The sequence below is a fragment of the Synchiropus splendidus genome, chromosome 1 (assembly GCF_027744825.2).
Source record: "Synchiropus splendidus isolate RoL2022-P1 chromosome 1, RoL_Sspl_1.0, whole genome shotgun sequence".
NCBI lineage: Eukaryota > Metazoa > Chordata > Actinopteri > Syngnathiformes > Callionymidae > Synchiropus > Synchiropus splendidus.
The window spans coordinates 26,237,414-26,259,383 of record NC_071334.1 but is presented as its reverse complement, the minus strand read 5'-3'; the positions used below and the strand labels follow the sequence as shown (position 1 = coordinate 26,259,383).

The following is a 21,970-nucleotide window of genomic DNA, read 5'->3' as shown; positions in this document are numbered from 1 at the left end:
GAGCTGAAACAGACAACCTGATTCTATAATGGTAGTGTGAAGTAATGATGGAACCGAATCCTCCAACAATCAATCCATTTACTGTATTTCCACCTCAAAAATGTACCGTACTCTTATACCTCAGCTTGAATCGGAATGTTTTGGAGACAACAAATGTACAGTAAATATGACAAAAAAACGCCAAAAGGTCTAAGCCTATGTTTATTCTCATATTTGTCAAGCCTAAACATGACGTGATACTAAGTCAATGGTAGTCAACATGATACATTCTCATACACAGTATTGTTCATCATTGAGACACAGAGAACATAAAATTATTTAAAAATATACCACCTTCCAAGTCACCAGCTTCAGTGAGCAGACTTGCTCATTTGTTCAAGAATTCATTGGCTCCACAGGGAAATGTGGAAATCCATGATGGAAGCATTGGGTCTGTCAAACGTTTCTTTTGTTAAAATACTTTTCAATATGTACCTTATGCAAAGATGTTCTAATCTGTCGCACATTCAAATATTTTCAAATATTGACGGAAAACATTAATGAAAATTATGCAAAACAAATGAAAAAAACAAACAAACAAAAAAAGCAAACAAACCAAAAAAGTGATGAACCAGAAACAGGGGAAGGGGCTGCTATTTTGGGGTTGACCCATCGGTATGTTGGCTGCGCCACATTCGCATTTGAGAGCATGAATAACTCATCTTGCTTCACAGTTTATGTTTTCTGCGATGCGGGTCTACGGAGTTGGCTGCGGCCCATGGGATGGTACACAGAGCAGGCTAATTATGTCTACACTGCCCTTGTTCCTTAAATAATTAGTTACAGTGGGATGAAGAATTTATTAGGCTGATGTGTTTAAATTTATTTGTGCAAAATGCATGAACTGGATGAACCATCATGTTTTTGTCAGAGGCATGTGGGCGGGAGAACACATTTCAATGCAGACCCTGCAGCAGAGGAGCATTAAAGGCTTTACACTCCCAATGCATCTATATCTATCTATAGATATAGATATATATATTCAAGAATAATTTCAGCATCGCTCTAGTCATTTTGAGCCATTCGGTGATAGTCATTCTTCCGATGAGGGGTTTCCCCAGCCAGTGAGACGGGTCCAGCTGTGGCTCGTGTTATCCGTCATGACTCAAGGATGCCATTTCGGGGGTTTCAGTCAGGTGGCCACCGCAGGCTTAGCGCTTGGTGAGTGCATACGTCTGAGATATTTATTTTGTTCACGTTTAACATGTAAATAACGGGGTGCGCTGGTGCAGGGGAGTGATTCTACTCTGACATGTTTCTTGTGCTGCTGACGGCGTAAAGATTTTTTGTTTTTATCATGATGTCATAAAATTTAGACCCACATGAAATTTTATCAAACCGAAATTTAAAATTGATGAATGAGCCAATTCATAATTTTATGTGCAAGATAAAAGAGACAGTCAGTCAGATTTACTTTTGTTTAATTGAGTGTATGTTTATTCAGAAATACATATTTACAGTGGATAATAAGTGACATATCGCTGCTGCGGTGTAAGCTCCACCTCCTCCTCCCTTGTGTTGAGAGTGTGAGTTCCATACTGCCACCAACTGTCCCACTGAGTGCATTACTAATATTTTTAATGCAAAAAAGTTGTTGCCTCACATAGATCAGATGAATATCAATACAATTGGACTTTAAAAAAACAAAAAACAAAAAGGATGTAAATGAACGACAAGCATTTCCAGCTCTTTGTTTTCCTGTCTGAAAGGGACTTGAAGCGATGGCCTTATCTCACAGGCAGGGTTATCTCGAAGAGTCACGTCATCCCAGCACAGCAGCACTAAATGCTTATATGAGAAGAAGGATGGTTGTAGATTACATGCTTCATTGCTTCTCTGTGTGCGATTCCTGAGAGAAGCATCTTTTGGAGTGACTCTGAGAAGACAATGTGCAACAGGGAAAGTGTCTCACGCATAGATTAATGTCAAAACTCTCAAAATTGGTCAAGGAAAGATTCATTTAACTAAGTGACCCATTTATACAGTTCAATTTCACAGAGGTATTATCTGTTTAAGTAGAACTCCAAAGGAATGCAAGTTTAGTAAGCTTTATACTCTAATTATTATTAGCATTAAAGATTGTGATCGTAAAATAACAAAAGTGCTTGGCCGGAATCTAAGAATTAATGAAAAACAAGTCAAGGTAAATCTCAAAACCTGGCTTCGATTGTGCCCGAGATTATTCGCTTGAACGATTCCAAGAAATCTTTCAGCACAACTTTATTTTTCTCTGTATCGGAGCCAGTTCTGAGTGTCACTACACGTAGACATGATTCATGGTTTTGTTCTCAGGGCAGGTTATTGCCTTGGGATTCTTGGATGGATTTCACCGGAGACAGACCCACACACTAACAGAACACACCCCCAGGTACAAGACATATTTTCCACAGAAACTTGTTTGCAATTTGGAGGAATTATTTTCAAGACTTCCATCATTTTCTCATATTATGAGAAGAAATTACATTCTTTTATAAACTAGAAACAGGGGTTGCTGCTTTTTGGAAACTTTCTTTTCATTTCTTTTCTTTTTTTTTCATAAACACAAGGCAAGGCTACAGATACGTGGATCCAAGGTTGCCAATGTTGAGGCGATAGTATTGAAACATTTGAGACTTTCACAGCTTGAGGAAGAAACACCTCCGACTCTTCGCTCAGGCAGCTGCTTTGACAATGGACTGGAAATAAAATGGACTGAAGGATGCATCGGCTTTTGAAGGAGCCATACACTATGAGACTCCTTTCTTTGGAGGCTTTCATACTACGGGCAATGTCTTGGTTCAAAGTTCATCTGACTGAAAAATCGGAGACCGGAACGCTTCGGATTGGGGCTTTGTTCCCTGAAGTGAATCCGCCTGCAGAGGTGAATTTGGTCCCGGATGTCTCCAGCAAGCGAACAGCAGTCGGTGTGAAATTCAGCCACAGGCAACTCGCTCGAGATGAAGGAAGTGATGTGCCCGGCGGAAACAGTCCCCGGCGATCAAAGAATCGGACTAATCAGTCTTTGGGAAGAAAACAAAACAAAACAACAAAAGACGCTGTCGTGTCTGCAAAAAATCACTACTACATTATTACTTCATTCTTTATTTCAGTTATGGCCTTAAAGCATTGAGAGTGCAATCATATACATATGGAACTTTAATCTATTTGTGTGTTGAGTCTCAGTGATCCAACTCATACTCTCAGTCTTCAGCGCTGTAAAGAACCTTAGATATCATGGCCAGCTTGACTCCTACGTGCCCAGTGAGGCCAGTCCAGCCTGATATGCAGGGCCCTGCCCAGACTTTCCCACTGTTTCTCCACTACTCCCAAGTTCTTCTTGCTGAGGGTGAAACTGCGTCACCACATTGTTTTGAAAGGTTTGACCGTCGTAGCATTATTACCAAAAATGACTTGCTCAATTACAATACGCTAAACATAGTACTCAAGAGTGGAATCTAGACCAAACACGTCACCCATCGCTGCCTATGTGGTAGTTTTCTGTGTGATCTTGGAAGACTTTACCTTGACCTTTACATCAATCACAAATTGAGGAGTCTCCTCCAAATCCAATTCCCGTGTCGGTGTCCTTCATACACACCAACATCCCTTCGATTCCCGGGGAACAGTTGTCAGATCTCTTCAAGTCAACAAAACCAAAGAAGGCTACCGAGGGTCATCCTTCCTCAATCCACGTCTGAATCCACCTGAATGAGCCTCTCTTCTTTCCAAGGCCATTTCTGCATGTATGATCTTGTCTGGTGCTATTCTGAGCATCTGGTGGAATATTCAGAGGATTTTCTTTGCTGCCGAGTGAAGGAACTCACTTCTATCCAGAATATTTCCATCCTCTCATCAAATATTTAAAGTGGACATTTCCTCCGCTTCCTGTTGGGAACCGTGGTCCCAGTATGAGAATTACTGATCTGTGGCGTTCCAAAACGCACATGCAAGTCCTGACCGCATGAAATGTTGCTGACCTCTGAGCCTAAAGTAGAACCGAATCATTCATCACATCACAACTGCGTGTAAACCTCCATGAAAATGTTTTCTCAGAAGCAATTATTGGGCCTGCAGGAACCAGATTCCGCACAGAGAGCAGAGACTGTGGTCTTTGCAATCTTCTCTGTTCAAACAATTGACATTTCCTTGCATCTTCACACACTCGTATTATCTTCTTCACACAGCCCCGCAGACTCTCACAGGCTGCACAGCATGACGTCGACTCAAAAATATGCGCACTACAAGCCAGATGTCGTGAATCACGTCTTCAATCATTTTTGTTTTCATTAATTTCCAGTGACTTTCAAACTTGGAACAAAGCCAGCGCATTAAAATGGGCCCAGATGCACCTGTTGGTGTAGTTACGACACAAATCTTTGCTTGTTGAACATTTTCTACTCCTGTTTTATGACCGAACTGTCTTGCATGTACTTAAAGTAGTAATTAAACAACATTCATTTTGAAATGAAATCATCACTGATGTTGAGAGGCAGTGTTTATACCAGACAGACTTTTTTCAGCATTTCCTGTTTTCACCTCTTTTAATCTCTGTCCATCACTCATGACTGATCCCAAATGCTTGAATACATTGCATATTGACACAATGGGTTTTCAACTGAAGCACATGTTCCACCTTTCACAGCATATCTGACCGTCAGTAAGGAGGAGAGCCATGTAAGGGGATATATACAGCAACTGAAATCCAATGCAAGTCAGTGAATAGACTTAATGAACGTCTCCCCTGCCCCCCAACTGGAAACCTTGGTGACAGCATAGGATGCAAATCTCCACTTTCCTAACACACACACATCACCATGCGACTGAGTAGGGATGGGCTGAAAGTGTGGACATAGCTTCTGATTTTTCTTTAAATAATATGACTTTTTGAATTTTATATTTTAATAGATATTCTGAAGTATATTTTGCTTTATGTTATATTCGATTTCTATATAACTTTTTTTTTATTTACATTTTACAGCTAGAAATGAGCCGCAGCAACTTGAACCCATTTATGCTTTTAGAATAGAGGCCAATAACTGAAACAAGATCTCTTTCTTTTGTGTTGGGACTCCTGTATACTTAAGGACAATACATTTGTTTACCATCTAGTTTTATGTTGCGCATTGTTCTACATCAGGGAAATGATTCATTCTTCACTGTCCAATGATACGCATTGCGTTCTGCTCCCCTACTTAGTCTCTGGAGGGGTGTTACCTTCCACAGGTCTGAGCTATGGGGCTGTATGAGGTCGGTCCCACAGTGTGACGTCCTCACCTGACCTGGTTGTGCATGCAGTCGGGGGGAATGTATGGGCAACAGGGAAGGGAGGGGGAGTGAGCTCACGCTTACATAAGAGGCCTCTAATGTATACAGAACACATGTCTGTCCTTGGTGTTGTCTCAGGCTCATGCGTGACTTCTAGCGAGAGAACTTGTGGTGCAAAAGCGAGAAAGACTCAGAGGATTAGAGCAGGAGGAGGAAAGATGATAGTTCAATGACCCGGCATTCTTAAGGAGGAGAGCGTCGAGGAGAGAAGATGAGGGCGAGGTATTGGTGGATCAGGGACTCGACCTGGAGGCTCTGTTGTGAGGACCGATTCTCTCCACCACTGTTCTAGTACAAAATGTACAACGTTTGTCAGCACACAATCAGGTTAAATGTTGAAAGGAAACATCTGCTCCTGCCTGACTCTCTACCGCTGACCTATTTGCATCACATTACTTATGTAACAACCCCACTGCCATCATTCCGCCGCTCTATACTTGTATTCCAGCTCATACTTACTACAACGTTCGCTGTCTTCACCTGACCTCACTCTCACGCCATGATGCTTTGAAGCCAGAGAGTTTAGCAGTTTGAACAGAACTCATTGGAGTTCCAAGACATGTTTTCGTTTGCTTTGAACGTATTGTCTTTGTTAACGAAAGACATACAAAGATAGCTACATGTTAGTAACTGTGACCTCTCACCAGTTCGTACCTTCACTGCAGTGAGTGCACACAAAATGTGGGAGGACAAGATGCTGTTATCCAGTGGAAACTGTGTCCTTATTCTAGCGCTCTCGGGTGACTAAAAAACAATATGTGATGAATCAATTATGTTCGGTAATTTTATCTCAGTAATCTCTTATTTAATATAACCTAAAATTTGCTGAACATACCCATCAACTTTGGTATTTTTAGCTAAATTCACTCTATTATTGTGGCAGCTAAAAAGACTGATACATGTCACAAAACTTCTTTCTCTTTCAGCTTCTCCCTTCAGGGGTGGCCACAGAGGATCATTCTCCTCCATCTCCCCCTGTCCTCTGCTTCCTCTTCTCTCAAACCTACAAACCTCATGTTCTCCTTCACCACCTCCATCAACCTCCTCTTTGGCCTTCCTCTCCACCTTCTGCCTGGCAGTTCCAACCTCAACATCTTCCTACCAATGTACTGGCTCTCTCTCCTCTGTACATGTCCAAACCATCTCAGTCTGACTTTGTCTCCTATACACCTGACATGTGCTGTCCCTCTGATATACTGCTTCCTGATCCTCTCCATCCTGCTCACTCCCAGAGAGAAGCTCAGCATCTTCATCTCTGCTACCTCCAGCTCGGCCCTCTGTCTTTTCCTCAGTGCCACTGTTTCCAAACAACATTGCTACATGTCACAAAACAAAGATGTTTATTTATTTTTACCAACTAGAACAGGTGCCCCTCCAAACATTATGATATACTTCTAGTTGTGAGCACCAGGTGGAATATTGTTTTGTTCTTTGATGATCCACAGATGAAAAAAATGAATCAGATCAGAGTCTCAGTTGCTGAAGTTTGCTCATAATTAAACAGTAAGAGTACTATAATATTTGTGCAACTACAACGCTGAACACTGAACTGAACCTGTTGCTTGTTGTTTCAGATCATCAACCCTAGTGCAATAAGTAAGGACATGAAAAGTAAAATACATAATCATCACAAAATGAAGCGCTTAAATAATAACAAATAACTTCTAGTAGCCTACAGAGGACATAGCCACTGGCAATGATCAGTACCTGGGTAACTCCTGTCTCTCAGGGCAGCTCATCCTGGCACAGCGATCACTTATAATATCATATCTTTCTGCTGCTTTAGAAGTTTGTCGTGGGCGCAACAGAGGACCTCGAGATCGTTCATCAGGTGACCGAAAACGTGGCTCAGCCCAGAATAAGCATGAATTTCAACCCCATGTTTCGCCCCTTGTGAAGTCCCGTCTGCAGCAACAAACAAACAACTGCCTCTGGATGTCAGCTGTGGAAGTGCTGACTGGAATGGGTGGCTATCAGTCTATTTCCACACGTACAGCCTCAACGCAAACATACACACAAGTCAATTTACAATGCACTTTGTTTAGCATGTTCCAGGCAAGTCTGTGCCATGGGATGGTTCCGATTCAGTAAAATATTTTCAGTTATTTTCATGATTAAAACACTATTCCATATTTCTCTGTCAGCTGTTTGGACTGTCCACATAGAGGACGTCTCTTCCTGAAAACCTTGAAACACTCCATGCCGTTGACACCTTTCACCTGCTAGTACCTATAATCACTCCCTTGCAATTTGTTGTCTCAATATCATTTTAAAAGACTGAGGAGAATAAGTCCCCTTTCAGTGACTGGTGGCAATGTCGGCAGATAAGACCGCAGCTCATATATCTGAGACCGGAATGGCTGACTCACAGGCTAGAACATAAATCAGACACTGTAAATGCAAACGCACAGACAAGTGAGGAGGCGAGACCCAGAGTCGTTTGAAATCATGGGTTCAAATAGTTGAAGAATTGAGGATGCACTGCAATTGACAGCACAGCTGGCCTCAATGTTCCTCTTTCGCTGAGTGGAAAATTCCTGCCATGAACAAGCACCGAGCATGAAATATGTGTGTGAGTGAGAGATTGATCAAGAGGGGGGAGAGACAGAGAGAGTGTTGATGAAAGAAGCAAAGGGAGGGATGGGCTGTGGTCCAAACAGCTACCCTGGGATTGGTTGGCAGAAAAGCTGCCTTTGTGAGCTCACATCCCCCACAACAGCTTCCTCTCACATGGTGGACTTCAGATGAGCAGATCCACCCGGCCCAATGGTAAATTAACAGGATGGTCAAGGCAGCAGATTCTGCTCTGTTGGGTTCCATACGTCTCCTCAAACTCCTGGAGGCTTCAGGCCAAAAGCGGAGGGTCGCAGGTGTCCAATCCTGCGATGATGGCATTAGGTTGGTCTTCGGTAGCAATCCAGGAATCGAGGTGAGCCTTCTGGAAAATCCTTTTATTTTATGTTTTGAGGTGAGAAGACAAGACAAGAACAATCTCCGGATCGCCCATCATTTTCTTGGAAGATGCTTCTCAGTGCTACCAATTGAAGGCACTTCCCAATCGAAGTCAGGTGTGGTGGGGTTCTACCTGCTGTGCAGGTTCAGTGAAGACCATTGTTGTTACACCCAGTTGGACATGTTGCTAAATTAAAAGACTCTGACAGACAGCCGGTCTCAAGAAACGTTACAGACTTCTAGTTTGTTTAGGCCTGACTGATTTTTTTTATTTATCACAGCACCCTCCAGTCACCAACAAAGCATCTTTTGTCCTCTCCATTACGCATAACATGACATTATTTTTCCATTAGTCCCTGGAACAATTCAGTATAGACATTTATTTTTGCAGTAATTCACAAAAAGCCTCGGTTAAATGAAAGCTTGGTGCAAAACAACTAAGTTTGTCCTTCTAGATGGTTGACTTTACGTCAAACAAAAATCAATTGAAAACTTGCAAATGGAACAAGAAGTAAAGTTGACGAATAACGGAGACAACACACACACACACAAAAAAGACAAAAAGTTCTGTGGTTAGAATGTAATCGTCCATTTATTGAAAAGCTTCCAACACCACGTTGGAACCAATAACAGACCAAAGAGTCAGTGAGATGTCAATTCAGTCACATATTTATTACATAAATATATAGTAAAATAGACCAGCGACAATTACCATAAAAATATCTTCCTTTAAAACCCTGACCAGAAAAACAAAGATTCTGAAAACCACACAGCGACGTTTACAAACACACTGATTGTCTGGACCTGTCTTAAGCAGCCCACCACATGAACCTGACATCACACCACCCACGACTGGGGAGGAGAAGCGGGGAAGGGTGGGTGCTCTGAGCAAAGTATGGGGAGGTGGAGAACTCGCACAGGGGAGACAGGTCCAGGTGAAAGAGGGCGATGTCGGTGTGGGTGGTGTAGGAAATCACAGTAGATATTCGGAGGTTTCCTGCGTATGAGTTTAGGTTTATTCCAAAAGACGAGACAGTGTAGCCCAGAGTGTTGCCTAAAGCTTGACTGTGTATCGTTGCATGTTCGATAGCCCCTGTGCTCTGAGGGAATGAATCCTGAATACTGTTTTGCTTTGACACAATCTACAATAACGACAAAAACAACAGAGACAGATAAAATATACTTTATATAGTCAACGACACTTCCTGCTGTTTATTTCACGCACCAGGAAAGAACTGTTTATTAGTTAGCGTCCCGTATGTCGCAGTCCAAGTCGCAAAGTCAAAAAGTAAAAACACCTCTAAATACTCTACTATTCTATACATTAACCTGAAAGAATATGATGATCTGGCACCTCCGGCGAGAGACAGGAGAGATGTCTGCTCTTGTTATGGCCAAAAACCATGTGTTTCCCTGCGTTTATTCCTTAGCCTACTGTTTAGCAACTCTGCTTCTCTCTCTCAAATCCCGCTATATCATGCGAGCCCTGATGCAGGACGATAAAACACACACCACTGGATATCTCAGTCACTCACTTAGCTCCACTTCGGATGAATTTGGTTTTGGATTTTCAGACTAGTCACGGGCTCACTGGTTATATGCTTTTTGTTCGCTAGTCAAGACTACATATTTAATTGCAGGTTTAGCATGCAAGCCAGGCATTTTGAGTTTTGCTGAAGCTTCAACGCTGCACAGCTTACTTGGGCTACCAGAACCTTTCTACTGTTAAGGTGGACAATAACAACCGACTTCAACGCATGCCTTATATAAAAACTAATTTTTAATAATAATAAATTCATTAATGACCTAATTGTTTAGATAGAACGTTTCAGATTACCTACATCTTTGCATGTCATCCAGTGAGCTAGTGTTTATGAAGACAAAGGTTTCCAGTTGCTGAACAGGTCTTCACTCAGTTTGCTGTGACAACAGGCTAATGCGCTTTTTACACAACTGACAATAACAAAACAGCTCACACCCTATCTTTGGCACCTTCCTACAATCCCTGACCTGGTGTGGACAGGACATAACCCCTGAGCGTCTGCAGAACACATCATCATAGTTTTCCCAGCAGCCCCCACAGTCACAGTGAAGCAAGAGAATTATGAGGGAGGGATTAAAGGAAACTAGGTTGTTAGGTACTCCTTTGATACATGACCTTCAAACCCCTGGAAAGAAGGGCAGAAATATGAGGGTTTCTGGGTAAGAAGCAGCTTTCTAAGTGGCACTCTGCAGCTCTCATTGTTCCCTACGTTGTGGATGTGAGAATCAGCAAGATGATTTGGAAGAAAACAGTTCGCCAGTTGTAGTTCTCAACTACAAGCTTAGAGAGGCACAAACCCACAACACATGAATTAGTGGAACACAATTTATGTGTTGGGGTTGAATCTGAGGGAAAAATTTTTTTTACAAAAGCAACATGTCGTTTGTTGGAAGTCGGTTTTAAGAAGTTCTCTCAATTGACAGAATATTTTGGGGGCAATTTTAAAAAAAGTCGTTCAACCCACGACCAGTGAGAGGCCATTCAGTGCCACAAACACTATCATATGGCAATGGGTTCCTTAAAAAAAAGTCCAATGCTGCATTGTCACCTTCTTAAAAACTTCTCTCTTCCAACCAAAGGCTTGAAAGTCATGCTGTATATTTTGGGCAGATCTGAAGTCATTTGACTATTTGTACACTGAGTAGGCTGCGATGGGTCCTTGAGAAGATTCATTGAAAACAAATAAGCAGAAGAAGAGAAGCAATAAAACCCCGGAGAACATTGCGTCAACACATTTGCTTTCATGATGCGTCTCTCATCCAGATATCCAAACACAGCATGTGCTCAGACTTTGAAATGGAGTTGTTAGTTACTGTATCTCGTGCTGAAGTGAACCCCTGCACATTACGAGTTATATCAACCACGGCATGAATCGTTCACTTACTTTATCACCTGTCATTGGTGTGCACATTTTCGACTGTTTTCTTGCGAGTTTAGACACAATACATCTCGTTGACATCGTTACAATACAGACAGAGTGAGACGTGAACACATTGATCAGCACCAAATGTTGTGGACAAGACTAGTTGGATATTTTTTTTTTTAGCGAAGAGACCGTCTATGCTGGTCTTTGCTTTCTCTACATCCGTTGTAAACAATGTGTAGTAAAACAAAGTGGTCATGAGGCCTGAAAGAGAAGGTCATCTCTTATTTGCTGGTGCAGTAAAAAAAGTTTCTCGGACCTGCTACTGAATGGAAATGGTGTATGATCGGATTCCTTTTACTGAGGTCTCAAAGCTATTTTGCATAAAACAGCGGGCCAATGTGCGGTCTGCGAAACCAAATGCGATATGTGATTTCATTTGTCAGAACAGAAGCGAAGGGAGATCTTCGGAATGGGAGCGAGCAGGGAGGGGATGGGACTGAAAAAGCACCCCTTGAGGCCGGTTTTAGAAACCTGAGCGGTACTAAACTGATCCAAAACCATGTTGTCAATCTGACGCACACTGCTTCGTGTCGTTCCATCGTCGGCACGATTCTCCAACAAGGACAATGTCAATCAACCGAATCAACTCTGATCCAAACCTCTAATCCATGGTTATTATTGGTACATTCTTTTGCTGTCTAGGCAAGTCCTGTCGCACCCACTTACAAAAAGATCCAGAGCCACAAAAGTCCACTTTTAGATAGTCTTTGCAACGTGTAATTGGGCATTTATACAATAGAGTCACTTGTCAAGCGTTTATGAAGATATATATATATATAATTGAGTATTTCTCCAACTGGCCTTTTGTCCATACCATTTCCAGATGATGACAGTAATTTCATTATATTTCAAATTGAAAATTGTACAGCACAATCCCCAACATGACATTTTTTTCTCTCTTTTTTTGCTGTAATCACAAATAATGCTCTGAAAATTGAGAATAACCGAGGTTACATTGAAAAAAATTCCCTACCGAGGAATAATATAAAAGGAAGCCCTTGATTTTGGTTTTGTGGTTTTCCAGACTATGACAAATGTAGGAAATGTTAGCAGCTCCAACGTACTACGGTTGTTGCCGATCGATTTATTAAACTGTTTGGAGTAAAAGAGAAGGGGCAAAATGGGCCAAGGTTTAAAGCCTTTTTTGTTGTTTGTTTTTTTTAAAGCGCATTAGCAATTTTAACAGTCACATATAAAATTTCAACAGTCTTCAACAGCCCTCAACAAAGCCATGCTGAGGCAAATTTGGCACTTTGATTGCACTCCTTGGGTCAAATCCACAGTGCAGATGTTTCTGTCACACTAGCGGTTAATATTAATTAATTCATAATCCCCCAAAGGAGTTTCCTATAAACACCCAGCGGACCAAACAACTCCTTTCTAGAGATCATATCTACAATGTGCACTTTGAAAGAGTCCTTTGAAAGCTCTACATAAGAGCAGCACAGAGGACGGGAACAAAAGCAATCGATATTGCAATCGTTTGGAAGGAGGAAACACAACTGCAGAGCCTTGGCCCATCACTGCAGCAATAAGCCTTTTGTTTATGGAGCATTTCTTTTCAATTCCTCTCACACTTTTGTTTTGCACAACGTTTTATCCTCACAATATGAGTTACATTCGTCAAGATCAGTCTGTGGCAGGCCTCTGTTTTACAGACTTCTGTCACGTACCGCCGCCTAAAAAGGTGCTTTTTTTTTTTTGGGTTGGGGGGCAGGGAAGGAACTGAACAATCACAGATGGACACTTCACTCACATGCATACACCTATTTACATGCACGGCTATGGGTGGTCGCCATGCCAACCTTCCAGAATATTTAAAAAGCCAACACATTTGGAAATGAAGCAGGTGTTCAGACGGAGGACCGTACTGGTCTCCTCAAAGGAGAGTGGTGCCCAGCTCAGACGAGGAGCATGTATTTACACCAGGTGCTGACGCACTGAACGGACTTGGCAGGTGGTTTTTCTTTTCATGGCATGGAAATGCCACTTGCACAGCATGCGTTAAACAAATGAGAGATGAGCGAACATGAGCCTACAGTTTATGGAAGTCCATTTCTATTATATCTTTTTAATAGAAGTTGAATCAAATTTAAGTCTGTTTTCAAAAGTGGGAAGGAATAAACCACTCACAGTCTCCAATTGATTTTTAAAAGAGACTTAGGCATCGCAATTTAGTAGCCTTGAGTACTGCTTTGAATGAGAAGGGAAGCCCCGCTAATAGTTGCATAACACATACTAAAATATTTACAAAAGCTCACCTACTTTGTTTGACCCAAAGATAATGACCAAAACCATGATCCATACCATGGTAGAAGGAGAGAAGAGGTCTGCCTTGTGTGGAAGAGACAAAAGATACAACTGCTCTTTCCAGCACCACCAAGTTGAGCACAGAGTCCAACCATCACAAGCACAGTTGGACTTCATGTTACTGTCAGCACCTCACAAGGAACGAAGGAAGACCTGATGGACCATCTCCTATCTCTTGCTTGGGTTAGGTTAGGGCTGCACCACTAAACTCTGTTTCACCTCTGTTGACTTCTACCTAAAGGGACTTAATATGAAGACATTTGACTTGTAACTCAAAAGACCTGGTCAGTTCCCAACCATCTCCAAGACCAGTTGCCTTTTTATTTTCTCAAAATGATCTTTTGAGTCTCTTTAGAGCTTGGACTTCCATAGATTGTAGTGGAGAACCCTTTCACCATAAACAAAACACGCATTCACACCTTAAAGAGCATGGGGACATTTAGTGGATGAATGTCGCTGTTTGAGATAGACTCTGTGATCAATGAGATATGGACAACACACAGCTGACCCTGTTGTCTTAACAGTAACAAAAAAACATGCAGATCATAAATAAAGCAGACAAATAAGATGAACAAACAATGTTTGTTTCGTATAAGGTTCATCATCATTTATTAGAAAATGTTCCTTTACCTGAGAGAATCCTTCAATAGCTTCCTTTACCCCATTCACAAAAAGTGGCGTGCATGTGTATGGACTGGGTGGTTGCTCTCACTGGTGGGCGGATTTGTGAAGCAGTCTTGATTATTCCCCCTAAGTGCTTTAAAGACAGATTGGATAAGGTCTACGTCAAAAATGTTTGTCGGCTTGTATGTTATTGCACAAATGTAAACTTTACATTGGCCTTTTTTTTTTAAGCCTAAGCGCTACATCTGTTTTTTTTTTCCAAGGGTGTCATAAAAGGTGCTAAAGAATTTGGCTTGCATACAATTTGTTGTCTTATTACTATCAAAGATTGGGTCTTCAAAAGTGCTTTAAGTTAAGTGCTTTTCGTTAAACTGACAGTCAGCAAGTCGCCATCTCAGTGAGGCAATGTACCGAGGTGAGACGTATTACGGAGTAAAGTAATGGTGTGCATGAACCCGACTGAGGTCGGCCCAAACAGCGAAGGGTATCGTAAACGAGTACACGCACCCCACTGACTGACAGTGCTGAACAGTACATTAGCTTGGTCGTTCAATAGAAATATTAAAGCTTTGCGTGGAAAAAGGCTTCTGATTTAAAAAGAGGTTGGGTTTTGGGGGGGGGGAGGTGAGCCGTGCTCCAAATCGGCCCACTAAGCAGTGAGAGCACTGGATCAGGCACAACATACCCAGGCATCCAACAAACACAAACAAACACATGCACACCACTTTCTGAGCAATTTATAAAAAAACAGCACATCTCGTAGTTTCATTATTCTCCACAACGTCCCCTGCAACCCTCCTTGTTCTTTGGGTCCCAGACTGCTGACAAGATGCGCCCGAGGTTGAGGGTCATCTTGCCTGCACAGTTCATATCCTTGCCCACAGTAAGTAGCAAGGGTCTTTAGGTCCCAAATTGAAACCCTGGAATAAAAATCCAGGCCAAATTGGATTTCATTTGCTCACAGTTGTTGCGCTGAGCTGCTAGTTTGGAGGGACTTTGAAGGAAATTGCATAGACATCTTGCTACTTGCATGTCTTCACAAACAACATTTGGCATAAGGTGGGGACCAAACACGACAATGAAACAAAGCAAAGGAAAAAAAAAACAGACAAAAAAAGAAAAAAAAAACATCACAGACAATTTCCACCCTAATCCAAAGTGTCAACATGTAAGAACAAACCAGGGTCAAAATATCAATGGAGGGTCATGTTGGAAGTCTCTCAAGCCAGCCCCAGAAATCTTATGACATCTGACTGCATGGGTCGAAGTTTGTTAGTGTTTCATAGGTCTTCCAATGTTATACAGAACTCCCTCTCTTCCTCTGTACCACTGAAAGTATCACTGTTTGGAGGTCAAATAAAGGGCATTTCCATTGACCAGCGTGACAATATTGCAGCTGCAATTATGCAAATTCTGAAGAGTTCAACTAAAATTTGTAACTCTGATCACTTAAAATAATGTTGCAGAGAATGCAAAGTGCAACCATCTGGTTTCTATAGGTTACATATCTGGCAGCTGGGTGGACTGTTGAGCCAGTCTTCCAGTTGGTGAACATCACACTCCAGCCACTGTGGCATATGTGGAGAAAGATTTTACCAATATCCACTGGAATGGTGACGCATGTCCGAAATCGACTCAAAGGTTGATTTGGTCAGAAGGAATAGTTAAAGACACGTCGATCAAAACGTCAACACACGATTCCTGGTAGCAGAGAGAGCGCCTGTCAGATTTTTGGGCTGGCTTTTTGAGAGCAACACAGGTGTGGACAAATGGGAAAATTCATTTTGGACCTTTTCAGACTTTAATGTGGGCGTGGAGCAGCCAGATAAAATGACATTCATGGATCCCTGCTAACGCTCGATTCATATAACCCTCCAGAACTTTTCCACTTACTGACTGCTTCCCACGCCCACATGGAAGAAGTCCAGAATCTGGTTTTATGGGTGAACAAAGACAGACGAACATTAGCATTCATGTGTCCTGATGTGGTGGAAATACGAGGGGTAAGAATCTATCTCTTTGCAAACAAGAGGAGGCACAGGATTTATGATTATGTCATGGGGCACTTTTGAACATGAATCATCATGCACATGTGAGAGCGCACACTTACAAATGAATGAAATATTAAACTGCTTTACATGGGTGGGAGAGGGTGACGTTTGTTTGTCTACAAATCTGAGTTGTAGATTCTTTTCTATATACATCCTTGGTTATGGCCAAAACAAAACACCACAGAAATGAAAATCAAAACAGAAAACATACAAAATACATAATATTGCACCTTGCAGATGGGCAATATATATTTATATATCTATTCTCAGTTTTGTTGGTTGTTGGTCTGCGTGACACCACTATAGTTTCTGCTGGTGTGTGGAAGTTAGGTTGTGGGTGCTGGTCTCACGTCCAGCCCCTTCCTGTCAGCTACATTCAATACCAGAAAACACTCAACCATTACATAAGTCTTGATCGCTCAAGCAGCTTGGGCCGTTCACATTTGAGGTTTACCGTCTGTAGACTATGCCTTTCATCGGAGAAGTGCCAACTGATCTTCCGTAACGTTGCATAACGTTGTTTTCTCCCGTCTTTCTAGATCCAAATCATGAAAAGAGAGGGCACCAAAGCTTGACCGATCAGTCCCAATGCAACTATTACTGAAGCTTACGCACAAGCACAAATTATCTTTGACATATACATTTTTTAAAATCTATATATGAACTTTCACATGTGCCTGCAAAGTATGATTCCACCCAAGGTCCTTTGAGTTTTGTGTTGTGTGAGGTATGACAAGTTTGTGTTTCTTTCTTTTTTTTTCTTTGCTTTATGTTGCATTATTTCTTTTTTTTTTCTGGTTCATTTTTTTTCTTTTCTCCAAAGTTTGTATTTCATATAAAGAGAAACAAAAATATATAAAAAAAACAAATTCCTGTTTTGTTGGTTGTAAATTCCTCCTGATAAAAGGGGACGGACAACTGGACACAGACAGACAGACAGACAAATCAGTTGGCTTATCAACACAAAACTTATAGATGTGAAACAAAAAGAAGTGAATTATTATCTATGTTACACTGCACGCATGGTCAAAAAGTGACTACAGCTGTTTTTTTTCTTTTACACAGAGCAGTTGAAGCATCAAAACAAGAACAGAAAAAGTAAAAATGAAAGAAAAACAAATTCTCCTGTTCTGGAGTCTTTTTTTTTTCCTAAAGTCATCTCTTTTCATTTTCAAATGGATTTATAATCATTTCATAAATCATTTTTTCCTTTATCTCGATGAGGTAAAGCAGCATTGTTACCCTTCCTGTCACACAAACACATCAGGCCAGCTTGCGAGAACTAATGAATAGGCTTTCAGTTCCTTTACAAAGATGCGCTGGAATCCAAGCCCACATCTCTGGAATACGGGATCCATTATCTACAAGATATATTGGATGGTCCTTCAGGAAAGACCTTTCCTTGGGCCTGGAGCTTTTTGGGGATGTCAGTTAGCTTAAGTGGGACGTTGCAAGAACACAAAGAGGAGACTCGACTTCTTCTGACGTCTCCCCTTTCCACAAGTGTTTGTGAGCAATGGTCTATACAACCACCCAAAGGGCCTTTGGACAGCCCCGCTGGGGACGGTGGTAAGGGTGGACACCCGTCGCCTCTTGCCTCCAGTCCTGTGCGGTGTACCTCTCTTGCTGACATTCTGAAATCGCTCTTACCGCTGCTTCGCCAAACACATTCATTCGGTGGCGCCACTGAATAGGGGCAGTTATGGCCAACCTTGTCACACAAGGGTGAGGCCTGGATCTCATTTGGTTTCACTTGATTTTAGGCCAAGGGTGCCGCATGGATAGGACAGGTATGGCGCCTTTGGAAGATAATTACGCTTCATCGCGGGCTCCAGATGAAAAATGTAACTGGGCTGGCTCCACTTAAAAAACGAAACTATTACCACTCAAGGAGACCTGCTGACCTGGGGTCCCCCTTCCATCCTTGTTTAGGTGCACTGTTAATGTGGTTGGCCTAATACTGACAATGTGACAGGTTTGGGACTGAGCCCATTGCAAATGCCAGCCTCTGTTACACAGAGAATTTTCGGGTACCCATTTTGGGGACAAAAAAAAAACCCAACAATGGTTGGTTGTACATTTAGTATTAAGGGGATTAGATGAGGGCCACTGCAATAGTGCAAAATCCCCCCACCAGCCTGGCTAGTGGGTGTTGATGTTGTTGGGGTGAAAGTCAGTCTGAGCTCGGCTCCAGAAAGGACCTCGGGTAAGAGTGGGGTGGGGCAGGATCAGAGGCGGATTGATTGAAATGGAGTAAATAGCCGACTTAGCCATCATGCCCATTGTTGGCGTTCCAGTTCCCACATCCTGAACTCCGTCTGCAGCATCAGTAACAATCACCCGGAAACCCTGCAGCACGCTCGACTGCTTATCTTGGGGCACCATGTAGTAGTCCAGTGCTAGTGCTTGGCAATGAGTATAAAATTGGTTTGGGGAAATCTCCTTTTACGTCCATTCTGCTTCGTCTGTGGTGAACCCAACTTGATTTGGCTTGGCCCCAGAACTGGAATGAACAGAGTGGGCATTTATAATGAGATAGGGATTCTTGGATGGTTGTTTGCCTGGTACACCACGATATCTGTCTTGGATATTCACTGGACCACACTTCTGTGATTGTGATGACAATTGTGGAAATAAGACTTGAGGACAGTTGAGGCTTTGTGTCAGAACTTCAAAACTGCTTCTGTTCTGACGTGGTATCCATGCGCTATAGAGACACTGATAGCAGTGGTGACCATTGCCACGATGTAGACCAATGCAGCCCTTTCTTTGCATGCCTATTCATTTGGAGAAGCCACCACAGGTTTGAAGTCACTCGTTGTTCTTCCTTGTATCAGCAGGGGTCCACAAAGTCCTTCTTTAAGTGGGTTGCTGTAGTGACAGAAACTTTTCGATCCATTCTTTTTTCTTTCAAAAGAGTCAAATAAAGACAGTTGGTCCCATAAAACAAAAAAAGAGAACCCGAATCCAAATGGGTACCATTCCCTGGAATTGCGAAACTTCCATGGGAATGGCCGGCCCTCCTGTCTTCAGTGGTATTTCATTTCAACCAAGTGATAGCACTGAGGGTGTATGTGTGTCGACCATGATCTATATTTTCAAACCACAACAAATGTGCACCTTTATATAACATCTCCGTGTTCCTCTACATGTGCGCCAACTTGAATGATGTATGTCTGTGTGTAGGCTACGGGCAGGTGCCCTGTGTCCACAGAGGTGAGGTAGTGCCTGACACCACAGGGGCAGTATTGCTGCCCCAGCCTGGGGGTGTGTCCACTTTGAGGTAAATGTTAGCCTTCTTGGCATTTGCCTGCACTCAGTGATGCCCATGGTGTAAAAAAAGGCAAAATGTGTATGGAGGAGCTACACTGAGCTGAGCCCATGAAGAGTGGACTCTGTACAAACCCTGCAGGTTAGGGTTATATAGAATTATATATAAATCATCACTGCCACGCAGTGCATACAGTAAAATGAGGCGTTCACGTTATTCTGAGGTGCTATTGTGTTTGTATTTGTGTATTCTATAGGTGTGTGTGTATGTGTGTGTGTGAGTGTGTGTGTGCATGCATGCGTGTGCATCGAGCATTGCTTCCTCTCTGGTGGTTTGTACGATTAGAACCGTCCTTGAAGCAGGGCGTCTTAGATTTATTCCTGACCCATGTCTCTGGATCTGCAATCCAACCGGTAAATCTTTTTCATTCTCCGCACCTCCCCTCTCTCCTTAGTGTCTTCCTCTCTTAGTTCCCTGCCTTGTGTCTTCCCTCGCAAAACTCCTTGGAGAGAGAAGGGCTTAATTGTCATTCATAGGACGGCGGGCTGCTGGCACAAGCAGCACAGGCAATGACACGGCAAGTCTGCTCGCTGTTATATGTGTTTGTGCGTGCGCCTGTGTGTCGAGTATGTGTGCGTTTTATGTCACAGGAACCAGTCCAATGACACAAAGGAAGGTAGATATGAAGCAATGGTCTGTGCATTTTCCAAAGGTAGACAACACAAGTTTATACAAATGGACGAGTATTGTATAAATATAGCACCGATTTCAGTGGGATCTAATAGGAAACTCCAAACAAAAAAAACAAAGCAAAATCAGCTGTAACGGCTCAGATTGTGTTGAGATTGATAAAGAGCTCTGATATGGTGGCTCTGCTTCTGTACAGCAATGACACACCGGGATAGTGCTATTTGTTGCTAAGTATTGTGTGAGCAATAACAATAATAACGCTCCTGTTCAACATGTCTTAAAAGTATTTTGATATAACACTGAGTGGTGGAAGTTGGAAACATGCGCTTCAAAAGAACATCCTCGACCACGATAATGACTCAGAGATTGGGAACGCACCCCGACAAAAGCACTAGCTGAGGTGGAACGGGCTGTGGCTGTGTGTGTTTGTGTGTGTTTTTGTGTGTGTGTCACTGCGTGTGCATTGGTGTCTTGGCAAATGGCTACAAATCTTACGAGATAAGACATCAATCTCAGACAGAAGGGCCCCCACACAGATTTGAAACTGGGCAAAGTAAAAGTCAGAGAAAGGGGAGGAGTAGGTTTTGAAGAAAAAAAATCCTCTGTTTGCTTGACTCTCCTGTTGCTGGTGAGTTGTTGTTTTTGACGATTCCAGTTTGTTACAATATTGGTTTAAAGCAGACTTCTGCCAGAGAAGACTCTCCATTCTTTCTGCCCACATGAAAGGCCCTGCGGCCCTTTTCCAACCGAAAATTTGCCCAAACTTCATCTTCATTTTGCGCAAGGACAACCTTCACACATCCTGTTCCTCGAAGACTTCCAGGAAGAGAGGGGGGAAGAGTTCATTGGGACATTCCACTTTCATGTGAAGGAAGCGGCTGGCGTGGCAGGCCCCTATCATCCTCAGGTCAGTTACCTTCATCAGGAGCTTGGGCCAGAAGTGGGGAATGTTGTGCTTGCGGTAGTTGATGTAGTGCTCAAACGCCAACAGGTAGGTCTCCTGGCACTTCTCGATCTTGTCAATGCAGGTGAGTCCGGAGCGATCTGAGATGAGGAGGGGCAGACAAAGAGGTGGACATGAGGTGCAGAGAAAGAGTCACGTGATTCAACAACTATAGCCCCAGCCAACCAGCCCATTCCAAATGTTAACATCCTCACTGAAGGGTTCTGACAGTGTGTCATCCCGACGAACAACATTTGGCAAAATGCAGTCAGGACTGCAGCCGCGGCTGATTACAGAATACAAAAAAAAAAAACTAATGGGGAGGAAATTCTACCACAATGAAATATAAATAAACGTCAGCGTTTATAATTAACCGAAAATTCAACAGGGACAGGGAGCCTCTTTTGAAGGCTGGAGATAAAAAGAAACTAATTAGGCCGCATGGAATTTTGATCCACTAAGCATGAAATGTAGCATCAGAAATACATGCTTTTTTCTTAAAATACTTTCTTAAAATACTTGCTGTTACCGAGCTGAACTCTGTTTGTTCATGGCATTAATCAGCTTGACGGTGCAACAGTGGCTGTCCTTCTCAAATAGTGGGGGGGCGTGGAGCGATGCTGGTGGGGGGTGGGGGAGTCCTGTACTAGGTGCTGTACTAGAATAAAGTGTAATTGCACATCCACTCATGACTTTTGTTTTTTGATTTCAGGCAAATTGATGTACTTTATGTCTTTTCTGACAAAAAAAACTATCTATATTTTACTTGATCTATATAACTTTCTTTTTGTCTTCTCTTTAATGTTAACAACGATGC

General features: G+C 42.4%; 1 protein-coding gene across 1 annotated transcript in view; it reads right to left on the bottom strand.

The window, feature by feature from the left end:
- Positions 1 to 8,887: 8,887 nt before the first annotated feature.
- The window catches only part of LOC128756678 (thyroid hormone receptor alpha-B), a 136,730-nt gene continuing 123,647 nt past the window's right edge, over positions 8,888 to 21,970 (bottom strand). Inside the window, exon 12 of the mRNA XM_053861276.1 lies at positions 8,888 to 21,254. Coding sequence (XP_053717251.1) covers positions 21,004 to 21,254 — 251 coding nt within the window. The 3' untranslated portion in view covers positions 8,888 to 21,003. The remainder of the gene's footprint in view (positions 21,255 to 21,970) is intronic.